This window comes from Colletotrichum abscissum (genome assembly GCF_030869225.1).
Source record: "Colletotrichum abscissum strain IMI 504890 chromosome Unknown Scaffold_16.1, whole genome shotgun sequence".
NCBI classification, from domain to species: Eukaryota; Fungi; Ascomycota; class Sordariomycetes; order Glomerellales; family Glomerellaceae; genus Colletotrichum; species Colletotrichum abscissum.
The window spans coordinates 700,624-727,409 of NW_026850054.1; the positions used below are offsets into that span (position 1 = coordinate 700,624).

At 52.6% G+C, this 26,786-nt stretch overlaps 9 protein-coding genes across 9 annotated transcripts; 3 read left to right on the forward strand and 6 right to left on the reverse strand.

The window, feature by feature from the left end:
• Positions 1–1,298: 1,298 nt before the first annotated feature.
• Positions 1,299–4,015, forward strand: CABS01_07571 (uncharacterized protein; the record flags this gene model as incomplete). Its single annotated transcript, XM_060540933.1, has 3 exons — positions 1,299–1,640; positions 1,709–2,155; positions 2,213–4,015. The coding sequence occupies 3 exons, from the start codon at positions 1,299–1,301 to the stop codon at positions 4,013–4,015; spliced, it is 2,592 nt and encodes an 863-aa protein (XP_060403101.1).
• Positions 4,016–4,359: 344 nt separating this feature from the next.
• On the reverse strand, positions 4,360–5,107 carry CABS01_07572 (fatty acid hydroxylase superfamily protein; the record flags this gene model as incomplete). Its single annotated transcript, XM_060540934.1, has 2 exons — positions 4,360–4,395; positions 4,478–5,107. 2 exons carry the CDS (start codon positions 5,105–5,107, stop codon positions 4,360–4,362), a joined length of 666 nt encoding a protein of 221 aa, XP_060403102.1.
• A 978-nt stretch (positions 5,108–6,085) lies between these two features.
• CABS01_07573 (coagulation factor 5/8 type domain-containing protein) lies at positions 6,086–6,988 on the reverse strand (the record flags this gene model as incomplete). Its single annotated transcript, XM_060540935.1, has 1 exon — positions 6,086–6,988. The coding sequence occupies one exon, from the start codon at positions 6,986–6,988 to the stop codon at positions 6,086–6,088; it is 903 nt and encodes a 300-aa protein (XP_060403103.1).
• A 1,153-nt stretch (positions 6,989–8,141) lies between these two features.
• CABS01_07574 (uncharacterized protein) lies at positions 8,142–9,119 on the reverse strand (the record flags this gene model as incomplete). The annotated part of the gene is made up of 1 exon (XM_060540936.1): positions 8,142–9,119. The coding sequence occupies one exon, from the start codon at positions 9,117–9,119 to the stop codon at positions 8,142–8,144; it is 978 nt and encodes a 325-aa protein (XP_060403104.1).
• Positions 9,120–10,307: 1,188 nt separating this feature from the next.
• Positions 10,308–11,142, reverse strand: CABS01_07575 (uncharacterized protein; the record flags this gene model as incomplete). The annotated part of the gene is made up of 2 exons (XM_060540937.1): positions 10,308–10,900; positions 10,995–11,142. 2 exons carry the CDS (start codon positions 11,140–11,142, stop codon positions 10,308–10,310), a joined length of 741 nt encoding a protein of 246 aa, XP_060403105.1.
• A 440-nt stretch (positions 11,143–11,582) lies between these two features.
• Positions 11,583–12,706, reverse strand: CABS01_07576 (uncharacterized protein; the record flags this gene model as incomplete). Its single annotated transcript, XM_060540938.1, has 4 exons — positions 11,583–11,885; positions 12,002–12,222; positions 12,285–12,297; positions 12,368–12,706. The coding sequence occupies 4 exons, from the start codon at positions 12,704–12,706 to the stop codon at positions 11,583–11,585; spliced, it is 876 nt and encodes a 291-aa protein (XP_060403106.1).
• Positions 12,707–15,097: 2,391 nt separating this feature from the next.
• CABS01_07577 (uncharacterized protein) lies at positions 15,098–15,340 on the reverse strand (the record flags this gene model as incomplete). The annotated part of the gene is made up of 1 exon (XM_060540939.1): positions 15,098–15,340. A coding segment is annotated over one exon (243 nt), but the record flags the coding sequence as incomplete, so codon positions are not given.
• A 3,038-nt stretch (positions 15,341–18,378) lies between these two features.
• On the forward strand, positions 18,379–19,477 carry CABS01_07578 (linker histone H1 and H5 family protein; the record flags this gene model as incomplete). The annotated part of the gene is made up of 5 exons (XM_060540940.1): positions 18,379–18,447; positions 18,507–18,533; positions 18,716–18,869; positions 18,928–19,205; positions 19,259–19,477. 5 exons carry the CDS (start codon positions 18,379–18,381, stop codon positions 19,475–19,477), a joined length of 747 nt encoding a protein of 248 aa, XP_060403108.1.
• A 5,078-nt stretch (positions 19,478–24,555) lies between these two features.
• CABS01_07579 (uncharacterized protein) lies at positions 24,556–26,163 on the forward strand (the record flags this gene model as incomplete). The annotated part of the gene is made up of 1 exon (XM_060540941.1): positions 24,556–26,163. One exon carries the CDS (start codon positions 24,556–24,558, stop codon positions 26,161–26,163), a length of 1,608 nt encoding a protein of 535 aa, XP_060403109.1.
• Positions 26,164–26,786: the final 623 nt, after the last annotated feature.

The window sequence follows — 26,786 nt, forward strand, 5'->3', positions numbered from 1 at the left end:
ATAAATTGGACCAATATCGTATATCAAGGCATCACTTGAACCGGAGTGCGTTGTCAGCTCAATAACTGATATCCAGTCGATGGCTTTCTGGATGTTTGAACATGAATAATCAACAATCTCTCAGGGCTATATTCCCAGGCTTTCTTGCGTCCCGAAGCTTTCTACCTGATCTCGACCCATCCCAGAGATCACCAGAGAATGACGCAGCGAACAATCAAGCGTTATCGAAAAGCACCTCTAAGACACTCCAGACCATAACCTGAAGGATCAGATCTACGTTGGCTAAGTAAGTCTCCGACGCCCGAATGCGGTTCGCATGCGGAACTCCAATGTTGAACGGTAAAATATTCGTCACTTCCATCTTCTGCCGGCAACATCCCGCTTGGGGTATCCGTAGATGCAAGTACAGCATGATATACATGCACCGACTCAACACAGTCCGTTCGAACCATTTCTCCCAGCCCTAGCAGCTCGACTTCGTTCCGAATCGCGGGGCCACGGTGTCGCATGGCCACAGAACGCCCCTAACACTTCTTTGTTATACTGCTGCCTGAAAATTGGCACCTCTTGGAGAGACCTGGGGCTAATTACCAAACGTCATGCCAATGCTACTCCGCCTCCTCGGCCCACACCCGACAGATCCAAGAGCTGTCTTTCTCTCGGAATGTATTAGCAGTCACATCGTCAGACAAGGGTGTATTGAATGATTGGATGAATTGGTAAGTGGGAGCAATTGAGCCGCCCGGTCAAGATGGGTTTATCGCCCGGCTTCCGTTGGTGTCTTGGCTCTGACGTCTTTCTCGACGACGGATGGGACGAGCCTCGTATAGCTCAAAGCAGCCTAGTTGCTTTACAGACTATGAATCCCAACCTCAAGCTACTATTGACCTTCATCATCATCATCAAGAATTTACTTCGCAATATAGAATTATGGCGTGGCGTCTCGGACAAATCGTTATGGGTCCTGCCGTATTCCCGATTGTACCTCTGGGAAGCCGACCAGTGGTGTCTAGCATAAGCCATTCATCACATCATTTTGATTCAACCCATTGCTGGCTACCAGGGTTATGTTCCTATTCTCTCGTCGTGTATGCCGGTTGCTCTTGCCTGACACATGGCTGTAAAACCCTGCGAGGCTGCTCCACCGGATCTAAGCATCTTTCCCTCGTCTACACTCTGTTTCGGACTCTGTTGCAATGTTGCAAAGATGATTATCCCTCCTTCCTTCACTACAACTATTCATCTTTCGAAGTAATCGTCTTTCAAGTCTGCTTGTAACAACAAATGGGAATGCTCCAATGCTCCAATGGCAGTCTATCGAGGAGTCCGGCTCCATCACGGGACCTGCGGGAGCAGCTGCGATCTGCACCGTTGTGACCCATTACCTTTCTTCCAATGCCGCTGAGCTGTGGTCGGAGCTCCTTTGCTGGCTACTACTGCCAATTCTCTTTCGGAGTACTCTTCAAAGCTCATACAGTCTGGGAGACAGCAAGGGCTCGAAGAACAGCCTCCCGTCCCTCATCCCTCGAAGTCCCGGTTTGGGGGTTGCACTAGGCTCCGTACGTCTCTGGGCAGTCGCTTTTGCAATCGCTGTGGTCTCGGTCTACAGAGCAGAGTACAAGACCATTATAGTCGTTCTGGTAAGTATCGCCTTTATAATCATCCCTTTACTATACTTATCCTTCCATTTGACTAACGGAACTTCCAGCCAGTTCTATCTCCGTTCCTTTTGCTTGTTCACAAGGGCTTCTCGCGATCCGATCTCCCATCACCCGATATCACGCCGTTGATTCGACCGAAAGTACAAATCTTTCTTTTTGATACATTACCTGGATCATTCTTAATCGGACTCTTTGCGGCCTTCACACTATGTGGCTGGGATCTTGAGGCATCTGCCTTCGCGACGATACCAGCTATTGCGATGCTCATCATCTATACTTCCTTTGAGTATGCTAACGCAGCACACCGAACATATTGCTATCCAAAGGTGCATCTTCAACAATCTGTCACTGCATTGGCTCCTCGGGTCGTGTTCCTACTCGTCACGTGCTTGATACTGGATGCCAGCATTTTCGACTTTACGACGATCAACATTCCGAGCACAGTATTCTTGGGCATTACTAAGGCTTTGGCATGGTATTTCATGGCAAGAACTGTAACTAAATCCGTTTGCTCTACCCTGTAAGCTCTGAGACTGACACACTTTCATTAGGCCGAATGCACTTCTTGGCGCATTGCACCAGCGATAGGGACTTTTGGGATCACCGCAACCCTTGGTCCCTTTTCACAAGACTCAGAGTTTCATGCAATCTCACATATGGCAGTGTCTATACTGGCGCTGGGTAATATGGTACACTTGATATCCAAGCCATCAAAGACGAAGAGAGTTCCAACACTATGGTTATTAGCTATTGCTTCTCTTGGCCCTTACATTATGAATCTTTTCGTTGCCAGAGATGCAGTCTCTACAGCTCAAACATTTGCAGGTCATTCCGAGAAACATCCTGTTGAGATTTTAAGCCGACAAGCAGACATCAAATTTCAACACCTGCTGAGAACACAATCGGCCAACTACACGGCAGCCCATGTCGAATACGTACGTCGATATGGGACAGAGCCACCTCCAGGCCTTGGAGAATGGTTCGACTTTGCAGTAGCGAACCAGTCTCCCATTATCGACGATTTCGATATGATATTTGATTCTGTATCGCCTTTGCTCAAGATGAGCGGTGAACAAGTTAATCAAGTGATGCGCACGGCGTACGAAGCGACGGGAAGTGATCTTTGGCTTTGCTCCTTTTCGTCTACACGAGGCACAATCCAATGCCAGCACGCATACCGTACTTTCGACCGAAACATTGCGTCTTCATTCAACAAGTTGTTAAAGGGTTTAGAGCATAGCAAGATCCCAGATTTGAAGTTTCTCGTAAATCACCTCGACGAGCCGCGAGTTCTCCTCCCCTCGCAGTTTGCAGGAGATGTTGATGGACAGCCTTCAATCACCCTCGGCCGTTTCAATCTGAAAAATATGTCGGGACGACCAGTCGGCAAAGAAATCACGAAACACTGTTTAGACCAAGAGCAACTCGCATCGAGGCACACGAGAAACTCGACCGTCGATTCCTGTGGCCTTCCATTTGTGTCAGACCTATCAATGGCTGCGGATCTATGCCAACATCCCGAGCATACCTCCCTACATGGTCTCATTGCGAGACCAAAGTCGTTCCGTTTGATTGAGGGACTGGTGCCTATCCTATCCACAGGTGTTCTCTCATCAATGGGAGATATTGTGTACCCGAGCCCGGCATATTTGGAGGAAGAATTTCAGTATGCCGATGACCAAGATATCCAGTGGGAGGAAAAAAGCAATAACGTCTATTGGACTGGGTCCAACACCGGTGGCTTCGCTGTAGATGGCAGTTGGAGGAACTATCACCGCCAGAGATTCGTGGCCTTGGCACAGAAATTGCAACAGCCCGAGGAACAGCACCATACCTACCTGAGGCTAGTCAACGGCGTGGTCGAGCGTGTGACCTCAAGCTTCTTGAACAGTCGCTTGTACGACGTTGCTTTCACAAGGTTGTTCCAGTGCCGGAGGACACAGTGCAGAGACCAACACTCGTACTTCAATGTGAGGTCTTGGGTGGACAAGAATCAAGCGTTTCGCTCACGGCTCGTCTTCGACCTTGACGGAAACGGCATCAGCGGGCGCTATCACAAGTTCCTAGCATCAAAGTCCACACCACTGAAACAGACTCTTCTCCGCGAGTGGCACGATGAACGCCTCGTTCCTTGGACACATTATGTGCCCGTCAGCCTGAGCATGGAGGAGCTACCTGAGCTTGTTTCATACTTGACTACAACTGATAGTGGGCAGCAACGAGCACGAAACATTGCGATACAGGGGAGAGAGTGGCATGCAAAGTCCTTGCGTGAGGTGGACTTTACAATTTACAACTATAGGCTTCTGTTGGAATTAGCGCGGCTACAAGATCCCAAGCGGAAGCAATCATGAGGCCTTGATCATTAGGAACTCCTCCATGCAGTGAATTAACGACCTAAAACACCTCGACTCTAGTCCACCCACGATAATGAAGCAACGAAACATGACTCGATCGAAACATGATCGACTGTCGAATGAGTGACAACTATCCATAATTGAGTAGAGTCCAACGCTGCCGCCCTCGCTCAAAGATCCAACCGTAATCGCTCAAAAATTTGCAGACATACACGGACCAAATTACCAAATACTTAATGACAACCCAATAGGCAGGGCCATCGTAATTCAAATCGCCCACGATCTCAAAAGCACGGCAAACCACATCGGCATTCCACGCTCCACAGCGGGCCGCTGTGCATTCATTCGTCCACGTGTCTCGCGCGGTATTCTTCAGACTGTAATAGGAGGTCAGATAAGCAATCATGCATCGGGACATGGAATCTTGACAAGAAATCACTGACCGCTAGTTCCACAAACCCAGTCCATGGGACCGTATGCTCCGAAATTGACCGCGCCATTCACGTGATGCTCGTCATGGGCCTCGTCTCCCCAAACAAGTTTAACTTGCTCTCCTGTTGCAGAGATGAAGGAGAAAACCAAAGTTGCGACGAGCTTCATATCCAAGAACTTCGCCACGGATACTATCGGAACTGCGTACAAGAAGAAAAAGTCTGCAACGGACATGTAGCTGATGGTGAAAACGTGGTGTTCGCCTGGGTTCTTGATCTCATGATGCTTCGCGTGCACTCGATATAGTCCAGGGATGTGTAACAGTCGGTGGATGATCCAAAATACAGCATCTCGTAACACAAGGCCGATCACCAGCTGAGAAATGAGCTCGGTCCACGACGGCAGCTGGTACTTTGTGGGATATCCTTGTGACAAAATCGAGTGTCCACCCATACAAGTTGCTATGGCGAAGTGGAGGGAATTCAGAATGACGTGGTTCAGAATACTCTTGTTCAGGACTTCACGAGATGTTGCGGTGACGTAGGCAGGCCGCATCTTTTCCATGATCATCCCACAAGCGAAATATCCCGCTTGAACGCCGAGGCTGCCGAGAACCTCAACGTAACCAGGTGGACACCAGTCCAGAAAGTCGTTCATTGTCGCAGTGCAGTGGGTATATAATTTCGAGTCGAGAAGGGTCGGGATTTCAGGAGCAAAGATATTCCACTAGCATGATTAATTAAAAAGTTTAAGAGGCAGGGCGACTTGAGCTTAAATATTTCTGGCTGGACAGGGTTCGATAGTCGAGCTCCCTCGACGAAGAACTTCGCTCCGCTTTTACCCCTCCAGACTAGCCCTATCATACCCAAAAGCTGGAATTGGTGTCCATCTCGTGGTGTTGACGTCTACAACGTCTCCCGTCCGCACTAACCCGATATGAGTGACAAGTCCGGTCTCCCGCGCACGAGTAGCTTCGTGCGTTGATTTGTCAACGATGGTATTTGCCGGAACAACGTAATCAATCTCATGGATCAAAGTCGTGGTGGTTGCCATATTTCCCCATTTCAACAACACCACTGGCTCAATATACGAAGTTGACTTGGTACGTCGTCCACTGTGAGCTTTTCAGTGGAATTCGAATTCGCCCTGGTCATGTTTGCTAGAGTGGCGTCGATGTTTGCCCAGTTTCCGGAATCCAACGAATCACCAGAGACGTGGCGCACTATAACAATTATCAATCAGTCAGATAGTTCATCATAGTGAAAGTCTTATCTCCTTTTGAGAACTGGTTGGTAGATGATTTTCTTGCGTTGAAACTGGGAGGTGGCGGGGAATCGTGAGGGGTAATCGGGTTGACTTACACTTCTGAACTTACAGTACTGGCATCAACCGACGGGTCTACATCTCGAGCAGTTTGCTAATAACGATGTTTGCTTCCACCGTTCTTCAACCGAACTTCGTTTCAAGGCAACAAGAATCAGGGTGCACACTTGTCAGGGTTTCTAGATGGCAAATGCCGAGACCAAAGCAACGACTAATTCTTGGCAACATGGGAGATTCGAATGACTCCTGCTGAGGGAAAATGACAAAGATATGATACCCGAAGAGATAAAAAGAGAAATTGCGCACTCTGCATTAGAAGACACTAGTAAGTGCAGCTCCGTAATCCGTGTAAGACGAGCCCATCTTCTCAATATCGTAATCGTTCCAGTACCCACCGCCCGCCACCACGTATTGCGAGAACCAGCTTGCAAATCGTTGCTGGGCTTGAGTCGCAGTCGTTCCTTGAGACGGCTTTGCGTCATTGACTACCCACACAAGAGGGATCACCTTCATGCCGAGGGTCGTCTGCCACGTTCCAGGATTGTTGCCAGCTCCGCCGTCGTAGACTTGGAGGTACACCCTATCGAACAGACCAGGGTTCGCGGATTCAACTTGTGTTCTGACGTTCGCCCAGAAGCCACTGTTGGTGTACGGCGCAATAGAATACTGGTAACCCATCTTTCCAAGCATCTGAGCAAAACTGACTGTGCTCGCCACGTCATAGACGCCCTCATCGTCGTTGTTGAATGCGTCAAGATCCCACTCGGCCTTCAGAACCTCAAAGTTCTTGTACAACTTTGTGTCAGATCCTGTCCCGTCTGCGTTGATCAAATCGCGGATGATCTGAAATGTCGTGTCATGTGACACCAGCGATATCTCCACCCTGTTGATGTTGGTTGTGCCCGTCTTGAAGGATTTAACCTTTTCCGCCAACGCGGTTCCACCAACATATGAGCCATTCGTCACCACGGGCGCGTCGACTGCCTCGCCCGCGTCTCCTGTTGAGTAGTAGACGAGATCGCCATTGCCGAGGAGACCGATACGGAAGATGAGGAGGGTGTCGAAGCCGGAGGTCTTGAGAGCTGTGGTGTTCGACTGGAGAACATCCTTGAAGAGGAAAATGCTCTTCACGCCGGCGGCTGCTGCGGCATTGGCAAAGAGTGACAATAGCACCCAAGTCAGAGTAAAAAGATCGGTTCTCTTGGAGACTCCCATCGTTGCGCGCAGGATGACCTCGTTTTCCTGAAGAAGCTATGCAAATGTCAGCTTCAAACCAGCCGCCCAGTTCTGAGACGACAGGCCGCAGTCTTTATGGGCAGCGTCAGTCCATAGCAAGAACGCAAGCAATAGCTTCTTGAGTTGCGGACGTAACGTAACAAATGCAATGACAGGCCGAACCAGGGCCAAAAGAGTTTATTGCGACTCTGTGGATCGTCTTGATTGGCCAATGCCCCGCTGCCCATGCATATCACTTCGCTCGGACTTGCTGAGGTTATCACGCCGAGGGGTTGTGATCCGGCCGAGATAACCTGATATTGAGGTCCCAAGTCTCCTCTTAGGCTTTCTGCAACCCCGAATGCGACCTGATCCTTCGAAATGCTACGATCTGTAAGCGCTATTTGAATGCCTTTGGGAAATCGCTGTGAAATGAGGCAGATCGTCTTGGCTTCCCCGCTTAACATCTGCCACCTGCCTAGAACAGTTCCTAGTGCCGAAAGTCGGAATGGCTACCCCTCTCTGATGCGAGGTCTTATTTAAATCAAAACTGATCAATTATTGGAAATATCGGAAATGCTGTAAATGATAGAGAAAGACACGCTCCTGAGCCTGTAATGGCACCAAGCTCGTGGAAAATTATAATCTCCCGTTTGGCCACGATGTCGTCTATATATTAACTATTATTTGAGATTTCTCGTTTTCTTTCTGCCAGGTCTACCACCCTTTCATACCCTCAACTCTTAGCACTGTAATCCGGTAGCGCGAAGTACGGAAGGGAGGCTATTCGAGAGATCACATTGTAGGCTAGTATTTCTATGCAGGGGAGAATCCTTGTGACAGATAGTAAGGCTCTTAATTCCCTTGAAAAGTAGAGGCTTTCTAGTTACGGTAGAGTTCTTTGGTGATATCAGTGCCTAGATGTTTTACAGAGGGACCTACCACTTTCTTACAGTTTGAACGTTGAGCAGTCCGTTGTTCCATCGTATTATTTTACATCTGGTAGTTTTTTCCCGGCTTTACAGGCGCAAAAGATCGGCCTTAATGGGATCAGGCTTTCGGGGAAATCACACGATACGATATTGTTATTTTACATACACCTAGACAAAAATCAGCAATAATGCATTGGGTAGGACACAGAGGACGCTTACTCTCATCCCCTTCCCTCACCGCCTGATTCTTCGGCCTGAGTTCTTCTCTCGGATCGGAGCACCGCAACCTTGGCTATGGAAGACGAGTAATGAACAAACGGCCGCGAAGTCAATAGATCATCAGGCGCCCACATCGGTAGGAAAAAGGGCCAGTACTTCAAACCTAGGATGGAGAGGTCGATAGTAAAATATCTCGCGGCACATATATCAGGCGCCGCAGTCGGTGTGGGCGTCCACTCTATTTCGCTGAGATCGTAACCTCCAGCGGAGAAGAGCACCGGCGACCCGACCTCGGCCCCCTTCGAGCCGTAATCCATGAGGTATAACTTGGCCGAAAGAAGCCCACACATAGTTCGTTCCAAGAGGCGGATAAAGCAAGCCCGGGGACCTGGTTGATTAATCATGGACTTGATGTCTTCGGTGGGCTGGATGTCCCAGTCGTCGGTGAATTCGAACGCGATGTGCAACAGTTGGGATCCGTCGTTTTGGAAGAAGGGACGGAGGGCGGATAACGCGTCTCCGACGGGGACGTATGCGTCGGGTGCAACTTGGAAGATGATGAGATCTTTGCCTGGAAGGATGCTTGATCCGGAAGCGCTTTTTATAGGTTGATTATGTCGTGTAGAAGAGCTGTGGCCGCTAGAAGGGTTTACCAGCGTTGCGTAATGCTTTTGAACCACGTCTCTGGACTCCTTACAGGCGGACCAAAGGCCGGCATCGACGCGGTATGTCGAAGGATCTGACTCGGACCACGGACACCGCTTTTTTGGTGTGTATGTAGGATTGGAAAGAACATAAGTCTCGTATTGGTGAACTTGCGTTGGTGTTTTGTGTGTAAGATCGGTTGACATAGTAGTCGTAGCTCGGCCTTTGATAGAGAAGACGTGAAAAGCTGGGTCTGCAGACCGAAGATTGCATTCCCACACTTGTAGTCGCACCTCGACAGGGAGTAAGCCAAATTGGTGGAAAGTTGTAGCCATGATTAATCAAGAGTCGGGTTGGACGTTGGTGGTGTTTCCGGATTTCTGATGCAGGACTTTTCTCAGTATAAGATGTAAGAGACGAAATCAATCGAAGAATGGTCTTTGATATATCTTAGGTGTTGCCAGATGCTGGATATGTGCTGGAGAAAAGAAACTTGACAGCGATGCGGGAAATAATGCCACAGATTCCGTATACCTTTTGGTTCCATGGCTTCTGTATGTCGGCCATCCATCACCTTGAAGTCCAAATGTCTGAACCGCAGAATCCATGAACTTTGTTCTGAAAATAAACGGATGCCGTTGTTTGCTACAACTTGAATACTCAGGCTACCGTATGTAGGTATGCTGAAGTTGGAGTGCTCATTACTTGGAGCTGGTGTTGCGGGATCTTCACTCGAAGAGAGTCTCGTCTACGATTTAAGTCACCTCAACCGCTGATTAAGACACAGCTCGAGAACCATAATGCTATCAGGAGGAGGAATCTCCCCTTGATCCCTTTGTTAAATGAACATAGCAAGCATGAGTGGTGCATCATCTTCGAGATTGAGCCTTTCAGCCAGAAGAATGGAGTAAAACCTCGTATTGAAATGAGCGCCAGACAATCACCTTGGATGCCAGAGCCCAGCACTTGTCCGAAGCCTCTTTTTCTCAGGTGCGCAACTGATTCATCTAAACTGCCCATACATCGCACTTCAGGTTCGTGCGTCGCTGGGACCTCGCATCCGGACCTGATTGGCGAAACTCTCAACTTCAGCTGGCCTGAAACTCTTCCCCAAAAGACATGGATGCACTAGAACGGACTTGTTCGGAGCCGCCTATCATGGATGTGTGTTGATGCTCACATGCAGATTTCAACTCTTAGCTTCGCTACCTCAACTCGTAGATATGGGTTTGGGGCATTCATGCAAGCTGAGTAGACGTCGGTTGTCACCTGGTTTTTTAATATATACTGACACCTATTTTCTAAACTTCACTTCCTCTAAAGGGCAGCGACAAGAGTCGAGACGAAGAATGAGAAAACAATCCATGAATTTGAGCGTGCAATCTCTAGGGAATCTCCTCTAACCACAATGCTGCTCTTTCTACCCAACCGTGGCAATCTAGTCTCTGGAAACCATCTAGGGGAACAACAGCCTAGACACCTCAATCTCATCTTACTATGAAGATCACGAAAAGGCCGCACAATCACCGGCTCTCGAGCACATCCCAGACAACCTCCTCATGAACAACATGCGTCCCAACACTCAACGCCGCACCCGTCATCAACAGCACCTCGCAAGGCAAAGCCCGATCCCCGATCCTCACAGTCCGCCTCCACCCCTCCCCTTCCTTCCACTCCCACCTCTCCGCCGCAACCTCCTCCCCGACCCTCGAAATCCCCTGACAGAACCGCCCCAACCACACAACCATACCCCGCGCCCCGCCCGTCTCGTCCTCGTGCTTGAGCACAACACACTCAACACCCTTCGGAGCCTCGCCGCCCTCGGCCACGGCACCGACCGGAGGAACCGTAACGGGCTCGACGTCCCTCCACAGCTCTTCGTAATCCGTCTCCGCGCCGGTGGCAGGGTTCACCATCCGTCCCTTTTCGAGCGTCAGCCCGTCGGGCCGCTCGTACATGTCGCCCTCGTCGGCCGCGTTCTCGGGCTCCGTCGTGCGCGAGTCGATCCAGTGCTCCCAGCGCGAGTGGCGCACCTCGGCGCCCTGGTCGTCGGTGCGGGTGGACGACGACGAGGTTCCTGCGATGCCCCATTCCAGGCGCTCGATGCCGTGCGTGTCTTTGTGGGTGTTAGCTCTGGAGTTGTCTGGTAGTCGCGGTGGCTTTTGGGGGTCCTGGGCCAGGTCGCGTGTGAAAACGACGTTGGAATTTACCTTGCACGCCATCGACGGTTGGCGTTTGCTTCAGAATGCGGAGGTCCACGAAACGGCGCTGCGGGGACGTGAGCACTATGGTCGAGGTCGGCTCGCTGGCCTCATCGGGGATCCAGCGGATATGCTCGCGGAACGAGATACTACCCATGATGATGAACGAAACTTTAAAGGATCTAGAAATTGTGTCTATGCTGCAAACGACAACGGTTCACACTTGAGGTTGCGCGATATGCAACATTAAAAGGCAAGGCTATGTGGTGGTGGTGGTGATGGTGGGGGGAACAAACAAGGTTACACGGGCAAGGCGTTGATTGAATCGTCGATGTAGCGCAGATCTCCACTTTCAGCCGATGAAAAGCCTCACGCCGTCATCGCCTGTCGATCCGGAGCCTCCCTCAGACCTGGGCGCTTCCAACGGCTTTTCAGCCCGTGAAGATACGTTACTTGGGAACCTTGATTCTCTATTTGAGGTCTATGATCTAAGTCTATGTATAATGTCTCATGTTTTTACAATCGTCCCTTCTCACACACACAATCGCGCTTCTTGCGGCGAAAAAGCAGTGACGCGCCATCCCAAATCATCACGCCTTACGCGGCCTTCTCGAGACGCTCGACAATGTCGACGAGACCCTTCACTTTTTCCTCGCAGTCAATCTTGCTCTGTTCTTGCGCCTCGTATGTCTCCCGTAGCCGGTCGACCATGAAGGGCTTCAGCGGCGCCCTCTTGGCGGTCTTGTAGTCGTAGACCACGATATCCTCGAAGCAGCGAGCGGCAGGGCGACGGTGGCCCTCGGAGACGAGAAGAGCTTCAAGTAGGATGAAATCTGATTCGTATGTCGGCTTGGAAACAAGCTTATGGAGGACCGTCACGTGGTCTGGGTAGGCCATTGGCTTCACATTGGTTGTCAGTGTGAGCGATTCAGGTGTTTTAGACTCAACCGCCGCGGCGCCCAAAATACAACGACTTTCGGTTCCTGGTGGTTCCTGTTGATGAGAGTGTCACTCACAAACTTGTAGTCCGTTTTGATGCTTCTCATGATGAGGCCAATGTCCTTTGGGCTCATGAGCTGGTCCCACTCATCCTTGTGCTCAGGATCCACCGTCGTCGCAAAGTTACGAAGCCAGTTGACCCGCGCCGACTCGGCGTACTTGTTGTAGACGACATTGTTTACATGACCTACAGATGTGAGATTGAGATTCATGGTGTATTCGGGGTGCGAGCCATACCCTGTAGTACCTTATGTCAGTTTATTGTCTCCCTGCCTTTGGGGAGTCAGGCTCCGGTTCAACTCACCATTGCATCCTGATTTCCATCACAATCAGCACCCAATTCATCTCATCCCTTGAAAACTCATGGTGTAACAGGAACTCACCTGGTCTCCCCAAGTCACTGTATGTCTGTCAAGGCCCCTCCACCCGGGACCGGTGAGGAACCCCTCCCGTCCGGCGAGCAACTCCAACCACTGCCCATCGACAGCCTTCCGCAGAGCCGCCAAGTCCTCCTTCTGCTGCCCGCTGAGGTCGAGCCCGGCGCACCGCTTGATGCGCGACTGCAGCTCAGAAAGCCATCGTGGGTTCAGCGGTGGCGCAGACGTTGAAGATGAAGTAGCGGCGGCGACACTCTTTGCAGCGGTGGTCACGAACGATCGACGGGTTGTATGAAATGTCGAGGGGCGGGCCAGGCTGGCGCTGAGAACAATTGAGTTGCGCATTTTTGAGTTGCTTACTGCGGGTATCTATTGTAACGTAAAGCGAGGAAACGGAAAAGAGAATGCTAGCGAAGCACGAGATGAAGAATCTGATTACAAGTCCGGCGAAAGGTGGATGGGGGGAAAGTGAGGAAATTCGGCTTCCGTCGGCTACGCGTTGCGAGTCGGTGCAGAATAAGGGAAAGTATCCCGTAAGATGAGGTAATCTGAGTGCACGCCGGGTGGAAGTGGATGTTGGAAGTTGAATTTGACCTGAAGGCTGGTCCTTTCCAGCGGGTTCTTGTTGCAATTCCCGGCCTGCGTTATTGCCGCCCGTTGGCTTGGGTCGGTAGTTGGAGCGCGCCCATTGTGCTGGTAAAGAGCCATAGGGCGTGGGGGGTTCCGGCTCGGACTTTCGGTACGAGGTATCTCGACGTAATCAAGCACCTTATTCAGGTAACTTGGAAGGTGTTCCCGTAGGGAAAGAAGATGCCTATGTATCTATTTGCATAAAGCAGGTGCAGAATCGCAACTTCTACGATGAAGTCAACATGAGAGTTCCATCAGATGCGGTATCTCTAGTAAGGTAGGGTGGCCTTGCGTTCTTACATTCTCGCTGAGCCTCTGTTCGATCCCGGGTCCATCTGGCAGGGTCAATGATTCGCACCTCCAAAGCCCGGAGCCCAGGTTTAGTAGTGAAGCTTCTTCCCTAGTAGCGCCGTGCGTCTGCCACTTGACGAGAAGGGAACTTTCATTCTTTTGCGGTCTTTAGCTCTTGATCTACTCATTTCGAAGTACCCAGATCGAGATGATGGAATGGATGCGCCCAATAAGCCACATATCACCTTGTAGCAAGCTCTTGAGCTTCGCCAAGTGAGGTTGGAGTTTACCTTTGGTTTGTGGCGGTGCATGCGATGCAACATTGGCAAAACCCCTCCATCTCTCATGGAATCAACAATAAATCATGTCAAGGGTTCCCTGGTATCTCGTAATGTTTGTGTCGCAAATGCAGTCCTCGCTGAAGATTTGTCTTTGCTGAACCGAGGCAGTGATGAAAGCAGCTACCAAGAGCCCCCCCTGCTACATCCGTGAGACGCGCTTAAGGGTTTTGGCAAGGGGTCGAGTGCATGCCCATCTCTAGGACCCTGAGAACAGCTGAGGTAAGCATGCGTGCATTATATAATTAAAATATGGAGCTTTCTTGCTTACCTAAGTGAGTACCTTGGTGAAGTAAGGTAAGCTACATGCGGAAGCAGGAACCAACCAAGCTGCCTCCTGCTGGCAGTTGCGTCCTGTGCGGCGGGGGGAACCTGGGCGGAAGGCAGCTCCAAGCTGCAACGGGAGCGGTGGTCATAGCTTCCTCCTCCTCCTGCCTTGCCTGCCCCACCTTCCAGATCAGGGAGGACGCCGGACCGACCAACGACACTGCAGTTTGCCAGCGCGCAAAAAAGTGTCCAGTGCGTCTTCCTGGGCGGCGCATCCGGTTGACGCGTCTGTTCGGCTTGAACTCTTTGCAATGGTCTCGTCAGCATAGACGGCATGCAATTTGTAGACGGTTCATACTTTTGTTTTAGATCTACTCTACTCGGTTATTGGTGTTCTTATGACTCTTTCGACGTGATGATCGTTCTGTAGGCGGCTGTGAAGAGGGAAAGGGGGACCCTTTGTGGTACACGCGTCAAAAGTCAAAACAATGAAGTCGCAGCCTCGTACGAGTATCTGGACCAACTGCAATGCAGTCAAACAGACGGTAGAATGCAAAGCTCCTGATCAAGAGTACTCGATTTGGGACCTTTGAAAGCAAGAGTCTCACCGCACCCCCTGTCATATCCTGTGAGTGAATCGCGCGCGAGAAGGCTGGAAGGCGATCGTTCAGCGAGGCTACCTGCGTGCCTCGCCCGCGAACATCCGGTCCCTGTCTATCAGACCGAGCGCCTACCAAGAAGAGTACAAAGTCGGTAGTTTCGCAGAAATACTCGAAAGGACTTCCTGCAGATTGAAATACTCACGGATTAATACCATTGACGATGTGTTTCGCGACGCAAGGTGCTTGCTGCTAGAAAGCAGCACCACGTGACACATGCTTTCCTCCCCCCTTTCTTTACTGCTAGGAAGGTCGCAAGACTTGCTATAGCTGCGTTGCCAGTATTATCTCTAGATTGACATCGATATCTCTTGACTCATTCTCTTAATCAGGCTCGACAACTGTTTGTAAGTTTCAGACAAGTTGACGATGTGTTGGCCATGGTAGTTTGCGAGGCGGTGACGGACACACGTGTTCTGCTCCTCCACCTTGGGCAGACATGCGTCAATCTGGAAGCGCCAGCCCGGACAAGAGCAATTTCGATGAAAAGAGAAAGAAAAAAAGTGACCAGATAAAAAATTAAACCTCAGAAGTTCACGGCGGAAATTTCATCATCTTTCACTAGTGTGCAGCGATGGTATCCCGCTTTTGGCTGGAAGCGCTGGCAAAATGCGAATAGCTTCCATCGCGTCTCTTGCACTGGATTGAATTATTGGCGCTGGTGGCACGAAACCAGCTCCAAATTGCCCATAACCCCATGCATCGATGGGAGTGGTCACTGTGATACCATAGAAGGCGTGATTGACGAGTTTAGGCAACGGGATGGCGGTAGGCACGCGGATGAGGCGATGCACCTCATTTTACCGGTCGCGTGGCCCCATCACGATGGCATGAAACGATATACTCGGTGTAAGTCAAATCGGGCTAGGAAAATGATAGAAATTCAACAAAAATATCGCCGAGCAGATTGTCGACCAAGATGATGGAATCCGGTGTTTCCTTGATAAATTTCGGGGTGCTGTTGATGATTGTAACGATGGTGGTGCAAGATGTGCGGATAGCTTCAATTTGGACGAAGCGCGACCGAATCACAACAGTCGGGGTCGGGGGTTGGGAATGTGCGCGCAATATCAGAGCCGCAACACGCGGTAAACAGAGGGAAAAGTGCATCAAACGATGGAGAAAAATTCGAGCAACAAAACAAAACAGTTAGCGCGAGACGAAACCGAAAGACAGAGGCATCAGAGCGGATGCGACGGATGGCATTGACGGTCGGGGGTAAAAACGAAGATGGGCGATGATGCAAAATCGGGCTTCTCGGTGGGGGAAAGGCGTGAGAATGGGAGGGAAATTGGGGCCGAGTCGGAGGACGGTGGATCGGCGGGCGCAAGACTCAAAAACGTGGCAACGGCGAGCCATGAGTCATTTTTTGTAATGGAGGGTGAGTAAATGGGAAGAAGAGGGAATCAAGAGGGAAGAGAAAGAGGAGAAGGGCGAGGAGAGCAGAGGGTGGTTGAGGTGGGCGATGAGAATGAGTTTGGTGGGAGATGGGAGACCCGCGAACGTGTGCGGCATCAGAGAGCAGCAGGGACGACGGAGCAACAGGGGACTGAGTGAGCACTCGGGACGGGGAGGGGAAGAACCAACGGTCCACGGTCCACGGGGGAAGCAGGCACGCTGGCGGCAGGACCTCACGGCGAGGAATATTTGGACCAATCAGAAAAAAGGAAAGTAGACGAATTTTGGAAAATAAAAAGGTGACAGAAGGGAAAATGGAGGATGAGGTACAAGGGCGATGTACCTTTTGTTTGCCTCTCCGTCCCGTCTGGTGCTTTCTGAATTCTGAGGCAATTGAGCGTGGCAGAAAACATGGCAGTTTGGATGGGAAAGAACGGGCGGGTGGTGCATGTGGCAGGTGCAGGTGCAGGAGCCAGGAGCCAGGCGGGGGACCCGGAGGAAGGAGGGAAAGAACCATGCACCTCCTTCTTAAGATTCTGGGACCGGCTGATCTTGAACTGCCCGGCGGGAGGAAGGCGCAGAGAAGGTGGATGATCGTACACCTTCCTCTGCCCTGTGTCCACCATCGAGGGCAGGAACTCGGGGCGTTGGGCTAATGGAAGGTAGGCACTGCGGCTATGGCTCTGTCCTACGTACCCTGCTTAGTAGGCATCTCACTCCATCGTTCTTAGGCAGTTCTCGTGAGGTGAGTCTCATCTCATAGACTCACACACCTCAAACTCACTAGGAACGGCAGTAGAAAAACACCAGAAGACTACCCCGGTCCTCTTAGGGCAGATGACTGGAGCACCCGTTGAGGGGTGCAGCGTGGCACCTGGCGAGGGGAGATGTGCTGGAACCTCCCACTACCCACACGACAGCACTCACTATCCGCAAGGAGGAGTGCGGCGTGCCTTACATCGACCCTGGGGCGGACAGGGAAGACCAGGGGCCCGTCCAGGGTATGACGGCGGAGACGACAGAAGCCTCAGAAGCTTCATGCATGGCCTGGAGCTTGGGGCTTGGAGAGCTCGAGTGCTTCCGGCGACGGAGGTGAACTGGGCTGATTGATCTGAGCTGAGCTTCCTTGGTTGAGATGAGAGGTGAGGGGCGCTGCTTGGCCGCCGTCCGCGTCTTCCACCAACTCAAAGGGCAGCCCGTTCGACTCGACTAACCGTTACCGTTTGCTTATCAGAACAATAAGAGATGGCACTTGACAATCTAAACGTCAAAATGGATACCAGAGAAAAAAGGACTGGTCCATTATCAAAGGGGCAGAAGAAAGAGGCCGTGGACCGAGGCGAGTGAGGCCGTGCTGGAATCTGTCACCGGCCGAGGATTTCTTAGAACACCCACCATATCATCGCGGCGGCTGTAGTCCTGGACACGTCCAAAATAGACACGCACGTCTCTCCCGCTCCCGCACTAATCGGCGATTTGAGTCGAACAAGATACTCCGCCGACGAATGAGGGCAATGAGGTTGATTTGGGAGTGACGCGGGAAGAGACGAGAGACACAATGAGATGTGGAAAGTCGAGACAAGCAGGCGTCAAAGGGCATCACCTCAAAGCTGGGGCGCTATGGTATGCTGTTGTCTATCCGGACACATCACAACCAACTCGACGTACGCGTAGAGCTGTCAGGCTGTGGGAATACGCCGTTCATAGTCATGGAGAGAAGCACCCTTGCGACTTCCCCGGGCCCTTGCCAGATCCAACGGGAGACAGCTTTTAAGTTTATTCTAGGCTACCGTGGTCATTTGATGGTATCATTGGCGTGTGAAGCAGATAAGTGAGTGAGATGCGAGGAGAAGAAAAGGGAACGAGGAAAAAAAAGGGTGCCATCTTTGAGGGGGGGGGGACTCTGGAGTGAGTGAGACGCGAAGTGAGAGAGAGAAAGAAAGTGACTGAAGGTTGAGAGGGGGAAGGCCCAAGGCCCCCCAGTCCGCGTGATTTAGCGACCATCCCCCCCAAAATGGACGGGGGATTTGGAGGGCCCAAAAGGCACCCGCACCAAGCCAAGAGGGAGGAGAGGGGATAAAAAAAAAAAGAAGGCACCTCAAGGCTCACCCTCAAAAAAATCCAACGCCCGCGCCCGCGCCCTCAGGTCGTCTCCCCAAAAGTTACTGATTGCGCACCGCGCCCAACGGCCCCCGCCCATTTATAAAAACAAGCCCCATCCCCTCCACGCACGCGCTCTCCCTCCACCCTCTCGTTCCGGACCTCTTCATCTCTCGCCTCTCTCAATCACCACAACGCGTCGATTTTAATTCTTGCAACTTTTCTCAAAGTACACCCGTCTTCAAACCGACTTCAATCGACATTTCGATTGAATCCTGCTTCTAAGCAACCCTTTACGCTTTACGCATCCACACAACCCCCCAAAACAGTCACAATGCCTCCCAAGAAGACCGAGGGCGCCGCCGCTGCCCCCAGCAAGAAGTCCACCCACGCCAGCTACCAGGTTTGTACCTCAACCAGTCCGGCTTTTTGCATGACGCGTTGGTTGCTAACTCTCTACAGGACATGATCACTGATGCTATCGTTGCTGTATGTTTTACCGCTCCTCCGTCTCCGGCGCAAAGGGTTACGCGATCGGAGGACCCACGAGCTGGGTCAGCTGCCATTCGCGCCTAGCGCCCGTGACCTTCGATCGCGCTACCCTCCACCGCCACGACGATGGTCCACCTATTCTTGCGTTGCCTTTAATTGACTCACCTTCCCTCCTACAGCTCAAGGACCGTAACGGATCTTCCCGCCAGTCCCTGAAGAAGTACGTCAAGGCCAACAACCAGATCAACACCGTCAGCGACAACATGTTCGACTCTCTCTTCAACAAGGCCCTCCGCGCCGGTGTTGAGAAGGGTGTCTTCGAGCAGCCCAAGGGTATGTCACCGCATGTCAGCCTCTTTAAGTCTCTGAAACAATACTAACATCCCTCAAGGTCCCTCCGGTGGCACCAAGCTCGCCAAGAAGGCGCCCAAGCCCGCTGAGAAGAAGGCCCCCGCAAAGAAGGAGGCCAAGGAGCCCAAGGAGAAGAAGGCTGCTGCGAAGAAGGAGACCAAGGAGCCCAAGGAGAAGAAGGCTGCCGCTCCCAAGAAGGCCGCCGCCAAGAAGGAGACCAAGGAGGCGAAGGAGCCCAAGGAGAAGAAGGCCGCTGCCCCCAAGAAGGCTGCTGCCGAGAAGAAGGAGAAGAAGCCTGCCGCCAAGAAGGCTGCTGCCGTATGTTGACCCCTTACCTCGTTCTCGTTTGCCCAGTACTGACATATCTCAAGGCCAAGGAGGAGAAGCCCGCCGTCCTCAGCAAGACCAAGACTGGTCGCGTCACCAAGACTGAGAAGAAGGCACCGGCCGCCAAAAAGGAGGCCAAGGAGCCCAAGGAGAAGAAGGCCGCCGCTCCCAAGAAGGCTGCCGCCCCGAAGAAGGCAGCACCCAAGAAGGCCGCCGCCGACAAGAAGGAGGCCAAGGCTGAGGCTCCCGCTGCCACGGCATAAGGGGTCACTCTTACCTTGTTTCCCTTACCTTGAACGATGATGCAATGTCGAGTAACTCTACTCGGCTCTCCGCACAACTGTTTTTGTGTCACGAAATCTTGTCGAAAGGCGTTTACGGGAGTTGTTATTTAACTTACTGGGAAAGGGCAATGGGCCGGGAAGCGTTGGTGGGAAACCAACCTGGGGGGAAAACGCAACTGCGTTGTCTTGTTGTCTTTGTTTTTGTCTTGATGGTCTTTTCTATATATTGCGGTTGCTTTTGATCGAGCGCGACGCGTGTTTGGGGGGCTTGGGATTGTGTTGAATGCTTTGAGAGAGAAGATTCCCGCTTTGGCAACACGAGAACGGATTCCCCCTTCCGACTACTGTAACTATAGCTCGCGCGATATACCAACGATGGGAGCCTTTCACTGTTCATGCGATGTTCTCCTGATTTGTGCAATTCTCGTAATGTGAACTGGCGCGTCTTCTTCGACGACCTGGAAAGACGGCAAGACCGAGTAAAGGCAGAGAGTTCGCTCAGGGGCACGGCAAATGCGGCGATTCGCTTGCAATTACCGGGTGGCACTGGAAGGAAATGACATTACAGGATACAAATCGTTCACCATCTTGTTTGATGCTCGCCTGGGTCTTGGCTGAGCTTCCGGGTACGGGAACGACAATCTCTGACCAGGTCGCGATGAGAACGGGCAGCAGCATGGAAAAGGGAGAAATTGGAACAGAACGAGCTGAGCTGCCGCCGCGCCGCTGTACTCTAAGGAGGATGAATGTCTGAGAAATCGAGGACGCGCCGTGGGAACCGGAGACTGGGACCCTGGGCAGGGTACCGTCACCGTGTTTCTCCCCCATGGCAGTTTCGGAGTGGAGCCGACGCGGTTCATCCTTCCCAGGGTCTTTTTTTTTTTTTTTCTTCTTGTTTACATTTATGGACTTTTTTCAAGCCCGTCCCGTCCTCTGACCTTTTCTCTTCCTCCGGTTCCGTGTGTTGATGTAACCGCCGGACGGGCCACCGCGTCGCTGGAGAGGAAAGAAGTAGGAATAGATGAGGCTGCGAGGGAAGGCTAGCTTGGCTTGGATACGGGGGAACGTGAGAGGCTTGAGAGCTGAACGGAGTCCGTGCCGTTGGTGAAGTTGTCACGTGCGCGCTCTCTCGTCGCTCATGGCTCGGCAGCGCGGAGGAAGAATGCTTCTTCGTCTTTTCTGGGTGGGTTTGCTTTGGATTACAGATCGATCTCTAGCTGGGTAAACATGTTTGGATATCTGGTATTGTTCCAGCTGTAGCGATTTCGGGCGGCATTGTGGTTCTTGACTGATGTTCCGAGTTGACCCTGTACCTTACCCCTCCTCTGGCTTATAGTCACAATACAGTGGGTGAGACGTTTTCTTAGTGGTCTGACTCTGGGACCGGACGTGACTTGGTCTGAGACGAGGCGCGCCCGTCGCCGGTGATGGTCCTACAGTCTGGCATAGAATAGTCCCGTCGAGCTTTGCGGTCCTCTACGAAAGGCATTTCAAGGAGATTTGTCTTGTATCGCTATCTGCGATTCTGAAGTGCGAAAGAGGTAAGAAGATGAGAAAGTATGAGTGAACGTAGTCCTCGGAGAAGACATGTTTCGCCGCTGAGCTTTTCCCTCATGTAGATTGTCCATGGTTTGAGTCGTGAGTAAGGATTTGTTTGACCAGCTTTTCGGATTGGGGCCAGCCTACCTGCCCGTCTTACGTACCATGTAGGCGTGTCGGGCGGTCATTCAGCGTATTTTGAGTTGGGAGAGGATACGGGGATGGACGGCCTAGACGGGTTGACACGTGCGATGAGGAGGAGATGGTGCCACACTATGTGCTGGTTGTTGATCCTGAGATGAGGAGTGGTGCTCACTAAGGTAGGTATGCTGTGTAGGAGAGCACGGCTGGTCATGGTGTTCGTTTACTTGCTCTTCTTTGCAGATAGCTAGCCATATAGTGAGTCCCATCAACGGTCAGTGATTCGTATAATCGAATGTATAGCAGAAGGACACTGCGGATAGATAAGTGAGTCCTGTGAAAAGGAGGCTCGGACGTGCTGGGTAGAGATTATCACGCGGGCAACGGTGAAGAGTGCCGGTGGAGTGTTTGACAGCGTCGTTCCCAGTGTCTACGCAGGAGTAGGATAGGCCAGAGGGATGGAGGAGTCTGAGAAGTGGCGGTGCGGGGAAACGCCTTGGGGAGAGAGGAGACTGAGAAGAAGAAGAGGTGGAAGGGACAGCGTCACGGGCAGTTGTAACGGCGTCAAATGTCGAGCTCGGAGCTTCCTCTGGGACGGCGAACAGAGGCGGAGAAGTTGGCCGCGGCTCTTCCGCTGGCCCCTCTCTGTGTCCATCTCCCGCTGTCTCTTCTGCTGTCTCTGTGTCTAGGAGTTGTCACCTTGCCGATGTTGGTGCAGGTACGAACACATGTTGCGTATCTTGCGGTGCAGTGAGGTGTGAGGGAAAGAACCTTGAGACAGGTGTACCGGAGATGTCGCTCGGCATGAGGTCCGGGCTGCCAGCGCGTGAGCAAGTGGTGCAGAGCAGTGCGGTGCGGTGCGGTGCGGTGCATGTTGCAGGTGTCCAGTCATCAGTGGACCTACGGTTGGATGACAAGGAGTGACGTGGATAGCTAGCCCCGAGCTTGCTTTCCCATTGGTGTTCCTGAAACAAACCTAGATGTTTTGAGGGGGGAACGTTGGGCAACTTGGTGCTTAGCACGCAGTGAAGGTGTACGTATACCGTGGATGCGCATCGCGGTGAGGTAAGTAGGGAGGGGAGGGGCAGAGGCGAGGAGACAAGAGACAACCTGGCAGCTGTAAGTATGAGACTCGGACTATCCGTATAAGCATCTGGCTAAGCACTGCTAGAGTATCTCAGACAACTTGGGTGTCGGTGTGGTATATGCCCTCACCTGTTGATCCGTACACTTACACTCCGTGACTCTGTACTCCGCACACAGCAGTCTTGACCCATGTCCCAGGATCCCTGTTGTCAATCCGGAACGGCTTGAGCGACAGGTGCAGGGGGCAACCGTACAGTTGGGGGCGACGCGGCGACGCCCCGGCATGTCGAGGATTAAAGGGAGTGTGATCTGAGCGTTGAAGGGTCCCGTCACGGCCGTCGTACGAGTGCAGTCACGTACGGGGACTATGGAGGAGGGTTGATGGTTGGTTGTCTTTGCCATGAAGAGTGAGGCGGCACATTCAGGTCTTTGCAAAGAGTGACCCTTGATACTGAGGGAAGGGTCTGAAGAACGGGGAGTGAGATGCGAACACAACCCAAGAAACACAGGTCACCGTGAGGCATAAAATCATGCGTCTGTGAGCTATGAAATGTGAGTGGTAAGTAAGCCTCTGTATGAGTGAGAGAGCATTGGTGAAGGAATGAGTGAGTTAGTGAAAGAGAGAGAGAGAGCATGATCTGGCTCGTGCGCATCCATCCTCCCGTCCGTTTCGGGGTATGTGGGGGAGAGTGTTAGGTGCTGAGGCCAGCTACCTAAGGTGCTGGGTACGGAGTACTTGGCAGCATACATGTTGCTTGTACCTTTCTTGAACGATACCTTCTCTTGGGTACTAGTTGATGGCAGATGCTCTTTCCTCGATGGTGCTGACAGGAAGGAAGGGCAAGATATGAGGAGGAACATCGAACATCGCCTTCTCTCTCTGCCTGCCTCCTACTGCGAAGTACTTGCGTCAGCCTCAGTCATTCTCCTGATCCACCAGGCTCGACTCTCGAGGCAACACCTTAGGGGACAGAGCTTGCATCTGCAGTTGCCTTGGCTGCACGTCGGGAACTTGTTCTCCCCCTCACCCTCTGCCTATGAGCAAGTACCTGTCACTCCCTATCAGCTTAGGTACCTGCACCTGTCATTACTGTGTAACAGAGGTACCGGGCTGAGGTGGAAACAACCAACCGGCCTTACCTGGACTCGGGCGATCTAAACGGGACAGGACGACACCAAACGGGCTCCTCTTCTTCATCATTTCCCCTGCCATTTGCGAATACTTATGTACAGTCTTATGGAGTACATACGTAGGCAATCAGGTACTTACCGCCCGCCGCCAGGTTCCATCGGCCTCCATCAAAAGTGTCGTCAATTACCACACACTGAACACAACCCACCTCACTCTTCGATAACTTCCATCGATAGCAAGGTACCTTACCTACTTTGCGATCATCGATAAGCAGATAAAGCCCCCCTGGCGCTTGTCTTATCCGCTCCCGCATTGTATCGAATCGCACCGTACCGTCCCCTCGGACTGACGTCTTGTTTCTGTCCAATCTCATCTCATCATCCACCAACTCCTCCGTTCCCCGACACGTCCAGTCCAGTTCAAACCCAACATCTATCCGCCAGCACCAGCACCAGCACTGCCACTACGGACACACACCACTTCTCTCCCCACGCCGTGCCGTACTGCTGCGTCTACGAATATTACCCTCGTACTTTAGCTTGTCTACTCTCATCGTATCTACCAGCACTTATCAGCACATCCTCATCCATAACCGCTGCTCATTCTAACCCAACAGCATCCCTCGGCGACTTGGTAAGCACCAGAACGTGGACCCCTCGTTTTCCCCATTGGGCTGCCCGTCATCCCGAACCCGAACCCAATCACTCCGCACTTCCACCGTCCCTTGCGACTCAAGTGCTTGCCAACCGATTCTTCCGGTCAACGAAACTGACGCTCGCCCGCAGTACCCGTGGCCGCACCCCGTACCCCGTACCAGTAACAGTACCAACCAGTACCTGACCACCAATAACCCCTACCCCTCGATCTACCCAGCGATCCATCCGAGACCCTCCGCCTGCCCAGCCTGTCTATCCTCAGTCGAAACTCAACGAATTCGAATCGCCTATCGAAACTTCGTCGTAGTTGTAGAGGTCGTCGTCGTCGTCTTCTTCTTCTTCGCCACACCACTATACATCGACAGCTTCCACCCGGCGATTACGACATTGTCCGCGTCTCGCTCTGCCGGGACCTGGCCATGGCGGCTGCCTAAATCCTCCCTCGACAGGATTGCACGTTACAAGATAAACCCGCCTATTCCGAGCCTTTGCCCGTCGCAAACATGGCCTCCGAACACAACCCCTTTCGAAGGAAGTCTGCTTCCACCTCGCTCTCCATCTCTACGCCCCAGCCAGTCTCTACATCGGCCTTTCTCGAGTCCATCACTTCCGGCATCTCGAGGCAGAATGGCCCCCCACCCCCCGAGGCCCGGCCGGCCAAGCCAAAGGTCGTGAAAAAGGTTAGGGTCCTTTCGCCGCCACCGTCGTCTCCCTCGTCCCCAGAATCCGTACACAGCAGGGGCTTTGGACGCCAGGACGACAGCAGCGACGAAGACTCCCACGACGAAGACGACCAATTCTCAAAGCGGTTTCCCGAGCTTCCCGGTGGCCTCCCCGAGGCTGCGCCGCTTCGCATTGCCAACGCGAGCAATACCCCCGACAATCCCTTTGGCAAGACGCTACAAGATCTGGAAGGTTTGACGGACGTGAAGCCTTCATCTGGCGGATCGACCAAAGCCATGGATGTCAACGCCTTCAAGATGCTGTTGCTCACCGGCCAGGCTGGTGCTGGAACACCGCCCCCGCAGACATCAGTGTCACAGGGAGACAAGGCGCCCGGTGCATCATACGCCGCACCTGAGCCAGAAACACCGCGGACGTCACAAGATATCGCGGATCGCGGCGTTGACGACCAACGTTCTCTTCTGGCACATTCTCCATCCGTGAAGAAGAAGCCTCCGCCGCCTAGCTCAAGGCATGGTAGGAAGATTAGCGTGCAGACTTCAGGTCGTCCGCACATCTCCTCCGAGACCGCGTCGCCCATCTCTCCGTCTGACGTGAACAAGCCCCTTCCGCCCGCCCCAAGCAGTCACGGCGGGGATGACACGGAAGATGTTTTTGCCCGTGAAGCTGCTGGCAAAGTCCCGGAGCAGGACTCCCCCACACCCAGCTCAATACCTACCCCGGCTCTTCCGGCGACAGGCAAGAGACCGACACCTGCCCCTCCACCACGGCGGGGTCACGCACGGAGCCAGTCCTTGACAGCCAATGCTGGGGTCAACGCTCCGAGTGTACCAAGTTACGAGGCCGACACGCCGCCTCGCTCTTCGTTGGAATCGCAGCGCTCCAGATCAGAAAGTTTCCGAAGCATCAATGCTCCGGCTCCGCCTCCACCTCGGCGCCCGCACGCATCCCATCGACAATCATTCCAACTAGCGTCGCCGTCAAGTGGTTCATTTTACGGTGCCAGCCCAGCACCATCTGATATCGACACTTCTATTCATGCTACGGAGCATACTCCTCCCAAAACTTCACCTCCGCCACCACCACCGGCACGGAATACTTCCATACGCCGGCCTCCCAGCGTAAGGAGCATTGAAGCCCCCAGCAGGAAGATCAGTGGAGGCAAGGAGAATGCTCCCCCCCCACCACCACCACCACCACGCCAGAGGGGCAGTAGTCGCGGAAGCATGGACGGATATGGTATGAGGAGGACGAGCATCGATAGCACTAGGGCCATGGGCAGCAACGTTCCAGAAGAGCCCACCGCGGAGGATGATGCACAGCAAGAGTACGACGCAGCTAAGTCAGGCAAGGGTGCGGATATTCTCGCCGACCTGGATGCTCTACAACGAGAAGTGGACGCCCTGAGGGCAGCACAGGGCAAATAGGGGCACGACCAAGGCGCTCTATAGATGATGGGAGTTGAAATAGACAGCAGTCCTGGACGGACTGACACGCCCTGGTGGGGCGGCTGGGTTATCTTAAATGAGCATTGTACATTTACGCACGTACTGGGATACGATATGAAGTAATAGAATGTTTATGAGTTGACATTTGTGGTTCACTATGCAACGGGCCGTTCGACCTGCGTTCCAGTTGGCTGGATCCGCGAGAGTTTGGCCACAACCCCTGAGCAACCAGTGGTCCTTGATTTCGAGTTTGATGAGAAGGATCCGGCGTAGGCCACACGAGTACGAGGAATTGAGTTAATGGAGATCCGAGAAGTCAAAGATGATAACAGAGCACAGGACACCACGTACGCCAGAATGGGACGGCATGCTATTTTCGGCGGCCGCGGCCGGTCCTCTAACACCCCGTCGGCGACCTAGGAGAAAACTCCGTCGGAGCCTGAGGCGGACTCTGAGCCGCCGTTGAGGCTGGTGGCATGCATGAGGGGCGGAGGAGAGCTACGGAGGTTCGTTTGAGAGACAACATGGACGAGGCTATCTGACGTGTAAAGGTGACATGAGGATTATGGTGTCGTCGGGGACTTGGCGAGGGACTGGAATCT